General features: G+C 42.9%; 1 protein-coding gene across 6 annotated transcripts in view; it reads left to right on the top strand.

Moving 5' to 3' along the window:
• Positions 1-13,133, top strand: part of LOC140727541 (cell adhesion molecule DSCAM) — a 779,430-nt gene that overhangs the window by 585,608 nt on the left and 180,689 nt on the right. For all 6 annotated transcript variants that reach the window (XM_073045003.1, XM_073045002.1, XM_073045004.1 and 3 more), the window contains one exon: positions 4,548-4,747. In XM_073045003.1, the coding sequence (XP_072901104.1) occupies positions 4,548-4,747 (200 nt within the window). The remainder of the gene's footprint in view (positions 1-4,547; positions 4,748-13,133) is intronic.

Below are 13,133 nucleotides of genomic sequence, written 5' to 3'. Positions count from 1 at the left end.
ATCTTCGCCTGTGGTTAGAGCTCCCAAATTATGTTATGTTCAAATCAAAATAATGCAAAGCACAGAAATGACAATCTAATTTGTGAAAGTTGAAGGTAGGGTAGCTATAGGAGAGGCAGTGATAAATTCATAGTGACAGAGATAGGCCAGACACTGTTGGGAACTAATATTGTAATCTTCACAAGTTGTATTTGTGGCTGACTTACTTATAATATTCTTAATTTCAGAAGTACATATATTTTACAAACTTAAGCACAATAAATGGTGATGTATACTTGCAACACTGTTGGATTTAATAGAAGTCTCTTTTCTCTGGAGATTTTCTGGCCTAATTTGGGAATGTTTGATTCTGAACATGAATTCTCTGCATCATCACATGATAACTATTCTTGACCAACTATCACATCAATGCCTTGTGCCAGTTCTTTCTTGTCTTGCTCTAGGCTATCCCCAGTACGTCTTAGACTTTGTTGGTCATTGATGCAAAACAACGTGATTTCACTGTATGTTTTGATGTTTTGGTGTATGTGTAACAAATAATGCTAATTTTATCTTATCTTTAGGTCAGTTTAATCCTCCTCAACCAACTTTACTCCATTTTCCGTAGCTGCTAGTGCAAGAGCTTTGATGCTTGTACTGACAAGCCAGTTTGACTCAGGGCAATAAACACTCTATTTTACATTAGCATATCTTTCACAATACACCTGTGAAGCTGAAAAGACCAGGAGGGAGAATGAGATCGATGGGGAAGCATTGGCATCCTGGTAACTGTTGGGAAGTCATTACAAGTGAGTTGCACAGATTTCAGGAAACAGACAGTCAAAGCAGCAAGATTTTTTCTACAGGGATGAGATCAAATAAAATCCTCCGTGCAGCATAGACCCTGACAACCAGAGAAAGCTAACAAGCTGTCAGGGCCATAACTGCATGCTTCAAATGTGGAGCTGCAATTTTGTTCAAAGCCCCCACAATGACAAACTCAATGACAGAACAGCTGTAACCATCAGAGGCTTCTTTTTTCCCCTGTTCTTCTTTAGGGCACGCATACTAATGCAGAGGCACAAGGTGCCTTACACCTCTACTGATTACTTGAGAGCCTCTAATGCATAGGAAAGGTTGTCTTTTCAGTGCAGTGCCTATGCAATATTGCTCTCTTTGAGGGGTGGTCTGATAGAACAGGCACTGCCTGGAGCTTAAGTGAATGTTAAGAATGGTAGAGGTTGAGGAGATATCTCAAATTATCGTGGCTAATAACAGGGTGGTGGGGTGGAGATGCATCTCGATCAAAGGAGGTGTAAGCCACTCTATCCCTCCACTAGTCTGCAGGTCACCCTTAGGTAAGGTGTAGCAGCTGCTTAGCCCCTTGATCAGGGTCACGTGAAGCCATGGGAGCAGGTGGTGGATGGTCGTATGAGCAGCTGGTGCAGATCTCAAACTTAGTTATGCGACCACTGACACCAGGCAAACATTCTCTGAAGAGTATTGATGATGGGTGCAGTCACCCATCTTGTAAAGACACTGCCCAGAAGAAGGTAATGGAAACCACTTCTGCAGAAAAATTTGCCAAGATCAGTCATGGTCATGGAGTCCATGACTGCCCATGCAGAACAACTGCAGTTTAAAGTAAGTAGAAATCAGGGAAAAAACTACCAGTGGTGGAATTCTGAAACAAAAACAGGAAATGTTGGAAATACTCAACAGGTCAGTCAACATCTGTGGAAAGAGAAACTGAGTTAATGTTTTGAGTTGAGGATCTTTCATCAGAACTGAGAAAGAGAGAAAACAAAACAGGTTTAAGTTTTAGAGAGGTTGCATAGGGTGAGTCCAGAGTCATGCTATGGTGATAAAAAGCAGATAAATTAATCTGGTTGACAGAATAATTATGGCATTTGGAAAGAGAGAGAGAGAGGGAGAGAGCAAAAAAGGATGAACTTCAATGGTGTGGATAGTGTAGAAAGTTGTCACAGGTTACAGTGGGATGCAGAGCTGGATTGAGGAGAGGCAGACGGGCTTCCATCTGGAATAGTGTGAAGTGATACACTTCATACGGTTAAGTTTAAAGGCAGAGTACAAAGTTAATTAGTTTCAATAGGTACATTTAATGTCAGAGAAATTGATACAATATACATCGTGAAATTCTTCTTCACAAACATCCACGCAAATAGAGGAGTGCCCCAAAGAATAAATAACAGTTAAGATGTTAGAACCCCCCAGCTCCCCCCACCCACATACAACCAGCAGCAAGGCAATGATCCCCCCACCAGCAAAAAAGCATCAGTACCCTTCATCGAGCACTCAACTGTGCAGCAAATATCAACAAAGACACAGTCTTGCAGTACTCCAAAAAACCGCTCGTTCACTGTCATTTGACAGACCACAGGCTCTCTCTCTTTCTCTCTCTCTCTCTCTAATAAGGGAAAAAGAGATGTCCCTATTTCACAGCGAGAGGGGAGGTATAACAAACACCTCGCTGATCCATGATGTTAAGAGTCTGTTGCATCACTTCTTCCGAGCTCTGTGCCCAGAGAGTAATCACCAGAAAGGTGCGGCTCCCTGGACACACAAGCCCCAGCGGATAAGCCACTGCTCCCGATGTTCCGTGTTCTCCCGCAACGCTTCAATCAGGAGCACCGGCCTAGAATCAGCACATCCCCAGAACCACAAAAATCTGGAAACCTGAAGGCACACTAGTCTTCCAGGCAGCGTCTTTGGGAGATCAAAAAGTAGCTGGTCATGAGGCCCTGAGAATGGATCCCATTCCCACGAAGAACTGAAGACAGAGTGTAACTCCAGGTCTTCAAAAACACCTTGAAAAGGATAAAAAGAGATATCAAAGATAGAAATAAAGCTGTTTCCAAAGACGCAAGCAAAGGAGTCGCAGTTTAGCACCATCTTAACTTCACTCTGCCTCCACCTGGTGGCAGGATTCTTAGCTGTGTGGAGGAACAGAGGGATCTAGAGGTTCCATAGATCCCTCAAATTTGTCAGGCAAGTTGATCGGGTAAGAAGGCAAATGATGTGTTGGCCTTCATTAGTCATGGAATTGAGTTCATGAGCCTTGAGGTAATATTTCAGCTCTAAAAAAACTCTGGTTAGATCACACATTGTGTTCATTTCTGGTAGACTCATTATAGGAAGGATATGGAAGCTTTAGAGAGAAATGCAGAGGCATTTTACCAGGTTGCCTCCTGAACTAGAAAGCTTATCTTATGAGAAAAGGTTAGGAAGCTGGGGCTTTTCTCTTTGAAGAGAAGGAGGATAAGAGGCAACTTGATAGAGGTGTATGAGATAAGGGGCTTTGATCGAGGAGGCAAGCAGTGCCTTTCTCCAAGGGTCACAATGGCTAAAGCCTGATTTGTACTTCTGCGTCGCATCTATGCCGTAGGTACAGCATACCCTACGCCATAGGGTGATGCACACCTCCCCAAAAAAGTAACTCACGCATTGCAGCAACGCAGACCGCAACAACTGTGATCGGTCCTCTTGGTAGCATCACATCTCCTCCTGCGCATTTCTGGTTGCTTCTTCTCCACCATGCCTGTACAACGATGCAAAATAGATGAACCAAATCGTCAAATCTACCTGCCGACATGCGAAAATGTTCGAAATGCATTTCCTCGTCCATGTCTCTCACGAAGAAACTCAACACAGTGGCATAGAAACCCTACCGCCAACTAGAGTTTTGGCGCACACCAACGCATGCTCGCTACGGCATAGATCCTATACGGAAGTGAAAATCAGGCCTATGGCGTAGCCCGTACGCACAAGTATAAATCAGCCTTAATATGAGAGGGCATTCGTTTAAAGTGATTGGAGACAAGTATATGGAAGATTTCAGAGGGAGGTTTATCACACAGAGAATGGTGAGTACTTGGAATGCACTGCCGGTGGTGGTGGTAGAGGCTGATATATTGGGGACATTTAAGAGTCACTTAGATAGATGCAAGGATGAAAGAAAAATGTAGGACTGTATGAGAAGGAAGGATTAGATTAACTTGGAGTAGGTTAAAACATCAGAGGAAAATCGTGGGCCGAAGGGCCTGTGATGTACTGGTCTATGTTCCATGTTCTATATTCAAACCAGTTTTAATCAATGTTTTGTAAAGTGATGATGTGAGTAGGAATTTGCACTCTACCTAATGTAGATGCATTTCCACAAATTTAAATGGGAATAGAACTACAGCTGTTTAATTATACTTCCTAACAGATTGGAAGCACCTTGGGATATGTTTCCAAATTCAGATCACCACATCTGTGCAGTTTTTTTATTGATGAAGTGGTTTTTTTTGAACCTCTAGATTGGGGAGGTATAGTTTTAATTAGCTTTAAAACTGCATAGCAAATACATCAAAGAACCATACTTGGCACGATTTCTAGGGTGTTAAATTATTTGTCATTCACATGTATGAAGTTTGTGATTCTGGCTAGACCAGTATTTATTTACCTGGTTAAGCTGATGGTGAACCGCCTTCTCGACGTTCTTGAGGTAAGCTCACCATTCTGTCTCCACTCGGACTGACCAAAATCTGTGTGTTTTGTCTTTGCAGTCCCTGCCATGATCACATCGTACCCAAACACCACCCTGGCAACCCAAGGCCAAAAGAAAGAGGTCAGCTGCACCGCTCATGGCGAAAAGCCCATCATCGTCCGTTGGGAGAAAGAAGACACCATTATTGACCCTGAACGGATGTTCCGTTACATTGTGTCCACCAAGGAAGTTGGAGATGAGGTGGTTTCCACATTGCAGGTAGTGGCTGCAAATTTTATAGATTTCATTTGTTTTATTACTAGCACTGCACTGCCTTCTGGTTGGAGAAACAAACCAATATGTTCTATAGTTTCTACCCACTGGCCCTTTGTGCGTATGTTGTATAATTTCTGGAGAATATCACAGCTTGGCCACAAGGATGGAATAATACAATACAGTGTTGTGTCATTGTTGCTGATTAACTAGACTCCAAGTATTCAAACTCCTTCCTCTATCACAGTTTATTTACTTGTGCACAAGGGGAACTGCATGGCCCCTGAAGTCTGAACAAAGAAATGCCATTTTTATACAGAAATGACTAACTGGAAACAGGTACTAGCCAATTGGTAACCTTCTGGATGTACAAATTCTTCCTTTGCTTGATCAAATTATTATAATACAGATATTAATAGCCAATAGAATCTCCACATTAATACTTCAGAATTAGTAGAGTAACTAACCAATAATAATTGTCATCAGAGAATCCTTTGTTTGCATCCATATCCTGTCTTACTATGCCAAATGGCTCTGGTCTCCTACTGTGCAGTAGGAAGCTATGGTCTTCAAGGACCTCACTTGCCAGGAGTGACTGCGTGCTATCGGTAAACTATCCTTGCTTGGACATTATCTCAACCCTTGCCTTGCTGCAGCTTCTGCAGTTGTTTCCACAAAACGAACCCATAACATTGATGGCCAGAATAAGACCTTACCTGCTGTGTTCCTTAACACGTGCTTTCTTACTAAGCACTCAAGGAAGAAATTTGACTCCAGTAGCTGTGACTAATCACATGTAAAAAATTACGCTTACTTTCACCATCCTCCTGATATCAAATTTCTTCCCTCAAACTCTCCTCAGCCCTTCTCGGTTAGTGTAAACTGCATCTGTGTGACTGTGAGCCTGTGGGACCTGCAGCATTTGAGTTCTTTGTGGTCCATACAGAGTCTGCAGAAGATGAGAATGGTTGTTTTTGAATACTTGCAAAATTACATTTCATATAACTTCAGGAGATTGAGAGGTGACTTCACATGACTTTGTAGAAGTTTATAAAATCATGAAGGCAATGGATAAAGATGGACAGTCATCATCCTTCCCCCATGGCTGGGGACTCCAAAACTAAAGGGCCCAGGTACAAGATAAGGGAGAGAGTTTTAAATGAGACTTGAGAGTTAAATTATTTACAAAGGATATTGAGTACCCAGAAGGGAATGAGAGGAAGTGGTCGAGGGGGTTACAATTGCAACATTTAAGAGGCATTGGTATATGGAGGGGAGGGACTTGAAGGGTTATGGGCCAAATGTGGGCATGTGGGACTAACAGGGAGGAGGCTGTGCTCGGCATGGAGCAGTTGGGCCAAAAGGCCTGATTATCTGCTGCGTTACTCTATGACTCTTCTGATACATGATGTGCCCTCAATGCCCAACAACCAAAGGAACAGCCCATTCCAGCCTTCCAAGCCAGAGACTTTAAACTGAACAAGCCACACTCTAGGAAATAGAGAGAAGTTACATTGACCAAATGCCTGTTCCTCATGGAGAGAAGTGTACTTATCATCAGGCTGGACCAGAGGAATAATTTCACAAGCATTTTGTTTATGTTCTTGCTTTGCACATCAATCATTCCACCCCCCACCTGAAGATGCTGGAAATCCAAAGGAACACACCCAAAATGCTGGAGGAACTCAGCAGGTCAGGCAGCATCCCTGAAAATGAATATCAACAATTCAGACAGAGACCATTCTTCAGGACTGGGAAGGAAGTGGGGAGATACCAGAATAAAAAGTGGGGAGAAGGGAAAGAAAAATACCTAAAAGGTGAAGAGTGAAGCCGGATGAGTAGGAAAGAAAAAGGGCTGGAGAAGATGGAATCTGATAGGAGAGGAAAGTGGACCATAGGAGAAAGGGAAGGAAGAGGAACAGCAGGGGGAGGTGATAGGCAGGTGAGAAGACATACAATAAAAGGCCAGAATGGGGAACAGAAGAGAAATCGATATTCATGTTATGAGGTTGGAGGCTACACAGAGGGAATATAAGGTGGTGCTCCTCCACCCTGAGGGCGGCCTCATCTTGACAGAACAGGAGGCCATGGACTGACATGTCAGAATTAAAATGTTGGGCCACTGGGAAGTTCCACTTTTGGCAGATGGAACAGAGGTGGCTAACAAAGCAGTCTCCCAATTTACAAGTCTCATCAATGTAAAGAGGGTCGTATTAGGATAGCTTATCTTTTATTGGTTTGCATTCCTGTGCCTGCAACTTCTGACATTCTTCTGCCGACCACCACTCTAGGAGCACTGCCTCAATTTCACCTCACCACCAGCTCAGCTCAGAAACTTTGGTTCTTTGTTCATTGTTCTCCTTCTTTTCAAAGTTTGAAAAGTTCAAAGTCCAAAGAAAATTTTATTATCAGAGTACATATATGTCACCATATCCAACCCTGAAATTCATTTTCCTGCAAGCATACTCAGCAAATCTATAGAGTTTCAACTATAGCAGGATCAATGAAAGATTAAGTAGAGTGCAGAAGACAACAAACTGTGTAGATGCAAATATAAATGAATAGCAATAAATTAAGAGAATGCGAAATAGCAAGATAAAGAGTCCTTAAAGTGAGATCATTAGTTGTGGGAACATCTCAATGCATGGGCAATCGAGTGTAGTTAACCGCTTTGTTCAAGAGCTTGATGGTTGTAGGGTAGTAGCCGTTCTTGAACCTAGTGATGCGAGTCCTGAGGCTCTTGTACCTTCTACCCAATGGTAGCAGCGAGACAAGAGCATGACCTAGGTGGTGTGGACCTTTGATGATGGATGCTGCTTTTCTACATCAATGTTCCATGCGGATGTGCTCAATAGTTGGGAGGGCTATAGATGTACTGCGGCAGCATCACTACCTTTTGTAGGATCTTCCATTCAAAGGCACTGGTGTTGCCATAATGCAACCAGTCAATACCCTCTCCATTACACATCTGTAGAAATTTGTCAACGTTTTAGATGTCATGCCAAATCTCAGCTGACTCCTAAGGAAGTAGAGGCACTGGTGTGCTTTCTTCATAATTGCACTTATGTGCTGGGTCCAGGACAGGTCCCCTGAAGTAGTAACACACAGAAATTTAAAGTTGCAGACCCTCTCCACCTCTGATCCTCCGATGAGGACTGGCTCATGGACCTCTGGATTCCCTCTCCTGAAGTCTATAATCAGTGCCTTGGTTTAGCTGACATTCAGTTAGAGTTTGTTATTACACCACTCAGCCAAATTTTCAATCTCCCTCCTGTATGCTGATTCATCACCACCTTTATTTTGGCCCAGAACAGTGGTGTCATGAGCAAACTTGATTTTGATATCGGAGCTGAATTTAGCCGCGCAGTTATAGGTGTAAAGCAAGTGGGGCAGGGAACTAAGCACACAGCTCTGTAGTTCAACTCTGTGCTGGTGGAGATCGTAGAGGATGCTGCCACGCCAAACTGACTGGGGTCTATAAATGAGGAAATCCAGGATCCAATTGCACAAGGAAATCTTCATGCCAAGATCTTGGAACTTATTGATTAGTTTTGAAGAAATTATGGTATTAAATGCTGAGATGTAATTGATTAAGAGCATCCTGCTGTATACAACTTTGCTGTCCAGATGTTCTGGTGCTGAATGAAGAGTAAGTGAGATTGCATCTATTGTGGACGTCACAGGTCACTCCAAGCTGACTGTATTCCACATTATCGCTCCACCTTATTCCCTGTGATCAGATGTTATCCTGGAGTCAGTGCCCCTTAGTTCACAAGAAGTTCCAGTTACCCCACAGTGTGTCCTGCAGTGTAAGCAGCCTGCCATTATGTGTGAGGCTGAGCTTTATAATATTTTAATCGGAAACAGATCACATTCTGCACATTATAATGAATTACAGTTGACAAGGAATTAAATTACAGGGCTCTGGCACATTTAAAGTCTTCAGGTCACATGCTGGAACTTAGCCAAAAGCCTGGAGGATATATTAATCTTTGGTTGTCTACCTCCCTGTGGTATCCCTTTGTAGACTAATAGTTCCATTGTTTTCATCTGAAAGATAAGCAGCAGTTCCCCAATATTGAACTGAAATAGGCAGCACAGTAATGTAGCGGTTAGTGCAATTGCTATACCACACCACTGATCCCCAATTGGATTTTGATTCCTGCTGCCGTCTGTAAGGAGATCTACATTCTCCCAGTGACCATGTCAGAGTGGTAGGGCTTTGGCGAGGTAAGTGGGTAAGTAGACTTTGCTTTTCCTTGCATTTTTTGAGGAACACAGAGCATGTCTGTAGGGTTAGTACTTTGCTCTGGGTGTCGGATGTGGGAATCCTGGGAATCTTCCTGTCTCCCAGATGGTCACATCTACACCAGGTGCACCGAGATGCAGCTCCTGAGAGACCATGTTAGGGATCTGGAGCTGTGGCTTGATGACCTACAGCTTATCAGGGAAAGTGAGCAGGAGACAGATGCCAGCTATAGGGAGTTAGTCACCCTGTGGCTGCAGGGGCTAGACAAATGGATGACTGTCAGGGAAGAACAGGTGGAAAGAGCTCAGATCGTAGAGAGCACCCCTGTGGCCATCCCCTCAGTAATCGTTATCTCATTTTGGATGCTGTTGAGGTGGGGGGGGGGGTGACCTGACAGAGGACGACCACGGAAATCGGGTCTCTGGCACTGAGCCTGTTTCCGTGGTGCAGAGGGCAAGAGGGAGATGAGGAATGTGGTAGTCATATGGGAATCCATAGTGAAGGGAACAGACAGGAGGTTCTGTCAGCCTGATAAAGATACCCACATGGTGTGTTGCCACCCAGCTACTGGAGTACAGGACATCTCGGATCAGGTGCAGAGTATTCTGAAGGGAGAGGGTAAACAACCATAAGTCTTGGTACATGTTGGTACCAATGACATAGGTAGAAAAAGGGAAGTGGTCCTGAAGAGAGAATTCAGGGAGTTAGGTAGAAAGCTGAACAGCAGGACCTGAAAGGAAAATCCTGCCTAACTAACCTACTGCAATTTTTTGAGGAAATTATAAGCAGGGCAAACAAAGGAGATGCAGTAGATGTGTTGTACTTGGATTTTCAGAAGGCCTTTGACAAGGTGCCACACATGAGGCTGCTTAGCAAGATAAGAACCCATGGAATTACAGGGAAGTTACTAGCATGGGTGGAGCATTGGCTGATTGGCAGAAAGCAGAGAGTGGGAATAAAGGGATCCTATTCTGGCTGGCTGCCGGTTACCAGTGGAGTTCCACAGGGGTTGGTGTTGGGACCGTTGCTTTTTATGATGTATGTCAATGAATTGGACTATGGGACTAATGGATTTGAGATTAAATTTGCCGATGATACAAAGATAGATGGTAGAGCAGGTAGTGTTGAGGAAACAGAGAGCCTGCAGAGAGACTTAGATAGTTTAGGGGAATGGGTAAACAAGTGACAAATGAAATACAGTGTTGGAAAGTGTATGCTCATGCACTTCGGTGGAAGAAATAAACAGGCAGACTATTATTTAGATGGGGAGAGAATTCAAAATGCAGAGGTGCAAAGAAAATTGGGAGTCCTTGTGCAGGATACCCTAAAGGTTAACCTCCAGGGTGAGTCAGTGGTGAAGAAGGAGAATGCAATTTTGGCATTCATTTCTAGAGGTATAGAGTGTAAGAGCAGGGATATGATGTTGAGGCTCCATAAGGAACTTATGAGACCATATTTGGAGTATTGTGTGCAGTTTTGGGCTCCTTATTTTAGAAAGGATATACTGACATTGGAGAGGGTTCAGAGAGGATTCACAAGAATGATTCCAGGAATGAAAGGGTTACCATATGAGGAACGTCTGGCAGCTCTTGGGCTGTATTCCCTGGAGTTCAGGAGAATGAAGGTGGATCTCATAGAAACATTCCAAATGTTAAAAGATCTGAACAGATTAGATATGGCAAAGTTATTTCCCATGGTAGGGGAGACTAAGACAAGAGGGCACGACTTCAAGATTGAAGAACGTCCATTTAGAACAGAGATGCGAAGAAATTACTTTAGTCATAGAGTGGTAAATCTGTGGAATTTGTTGCCACGAGCGGCTGTGGGGGTCAAGTTATTGGGTGCATTTAAGGCAGAAGTAGATAGGTTCTTGATTAGCCAGGTCATCAAAGGGTATGGGGAGAAGACTCGATGGGCTAAATAGCCTACTTCTGCTCCGATATCTTATGGTCTTATGTGGGTTTCTGCTGGGTGTTCTGATTTCCACTCACATTCCAAAGATGCATAGTTAGGTTTATTGAGTTGTAGACACACTACATTGGCACCAGAAGCATTCCATTATATATGGGCTGCTCCCAGTACAATCCTCAGACTGTGTTGGACATTGACTCAAGACGACATAATTAACTGTATGTTTTGATATATTTGTGACAAATAAAGGTTATATTTTCTCTTAAATGAAAATGTGAGAGTAATGCAATATATTACAGTGAGCTATGGGACCTGTGGACATGACTATGGCTTATACTTTTAGTGTCATTAAAAATCCAAGCTGTCTCTGTACCCCAATTCTTTTAATTGTTCACATCCAATGGCTACAGCTTGGGCTTGAGCCTCTGGCATTTCCCCTTTGCTTCTTTAAGCCATTTCTTGAAAATCCCTCTCTTGATAAAGCTCGTGGTCTTCTAAGTTACTGAGAAGCAAATTCTTTTCTTAAATGTTTTCTACCTTGAGAATGTTTTAACCCAGAGGCAGAAATCAGCTGTATTGTTCCTCGTGCTACTGGCATCAAGAGAGATGGAGAGAAAACTGGAACAGGGTGAATTTGGGTGAACAGTCACATGAATCACGGAATAAACTCAAAGGGCCAAGTATTCTACGCCCTGTTCCTATTTTCTGTTTCTATTTTAAGGGCTGAGAATTGTTATATTTGACAGAAGTCAAAGATTATAGGCAACTTCAGGAAAACTGAGTTGAGGTCTAGCTCATTAATGCCTCTACTTTCTGAAGAGGCTGCGGAGAGCTGGACTATGCACATCAATAATCATGTCATTATGCAGTTGCACAATAGACAGCATATTAGCACGCTGCGGCACTGCATGGCATGGAAACTGCACGTGCCCTCTAAACCAGATAGCTTCCATGTAAACCTCTTCTGCACCTTCTCCAAAGCCTCAACGTCCTTCCTATGATGAGGTGACCAGAACTGTGTGCAACACTGCAGATGTGGCCTAACTAGAGTTCTATAAAGTTGCGACATAACCTCCTGACTTTTGAACTCAATACCTCAACTAATAAAAGCAAGCATTCCATAAGCCTTCTTAACCACTTACTTGACCTGTGTAGCCAGTTTCAAGGAGCTAGGGAGTTGGATCCCAAGATCTCTCTGCTCAGGAACACGGTTAAAGATAGTGCCCTGAATAGTGTACTGCCTCCCCCCATTTGTCTTACCAAGGTGCAACACCTCACATCTATCTTGAATACTGAATCTTGAATCACATCAAAGTTCAAAGTAAATTTATTATCAAAGTGCTTATGTGTCACTATATACTGCCCTGAGATTCATTTTCTTCCAGAAATTCATGGTAGAACAAAGAAATATAATAGAATCAAAAACTACACTCTAAGACTGAAAAACAACCAATGTGCAAAAGATGACAAACTGTGCAAACTACAAAAAAAAGGCAAATAAGAACAAATAATTAGTAAATAAATAATACTGAGACCACAAGCTGTAGAGTCCTTGAAAATGAGTCTTTTGGTTGTGTAATCAGTTCAGTGTTGAGGTGAGTGAAGCTATCCACGCTGGCTTAGGAGCCTGATGGTTGAAGGGTGCTAATTGTTCCTGAAATCTGGTGGTGTGGGGTCTAAGGCTCCTGTTCCTCATCAAAAGTGAAACAGACTGGTGGGGCAGTATCACTGATTCTGCTCGCACTCGTAAAGTTCTTATGTTAATGTAAAAGACTGTTAAATGTTGCTTGATAACACTCCTCAAGGAACATGAACTACTTTAAAAGCACTGTCTGAATGCAAGCCAGAGTTGCTAATCATTAAAGCTGAGAATCGGCTGCATTAAAAGTAGGAGCAAAACTAGGTTTTATCTTTTCTCTGCAGAGATCAAGTAGAAGTCACTTGTGCTCACATCAGAGCCCGTTGGTACCTTACATCTCCTGTCAGTAAACATCTCTTCTTACCTTGCCAAAAATCTCCTGTCAGCAGAAGCTCTCGTTGTCCCATTACCGCTGTCTCTCTCATCTGATGTTCCCTTTGTTGCAAAGATTCAGGGTTGTAGGAAGCAATGTTCTATGTCATTATAGTGACAGATAAAGGAAAATTAGACAAATCACGAGGCACTTACCAACAGTAAATTGAAGCTCATGAAAGATTACAGCCATGCTGTTTCATTTCATGTACTTATAGGCA

The sequence above is a fragment of the Hemitrygon akajei genome, chromosome 5, assembly GCF_048418815.1.
Source record: "Hemitrygon akajei chromosome 5, sHemAka1.3, whole genome shotgun sequence".
Classification (NCBI taxonomy): domain Eukaryota; kingdom Metazoa; phylum Chordata; class Chondrichthyes; order Myliobatiformes; family Dasyatidae; genus Hemitrygon; species Hemitrygon akajei.
Note: the sequence above shows the minus strand (reverse complement) of the source record. Positions and strands in the feature narration are given on the sequence as shown.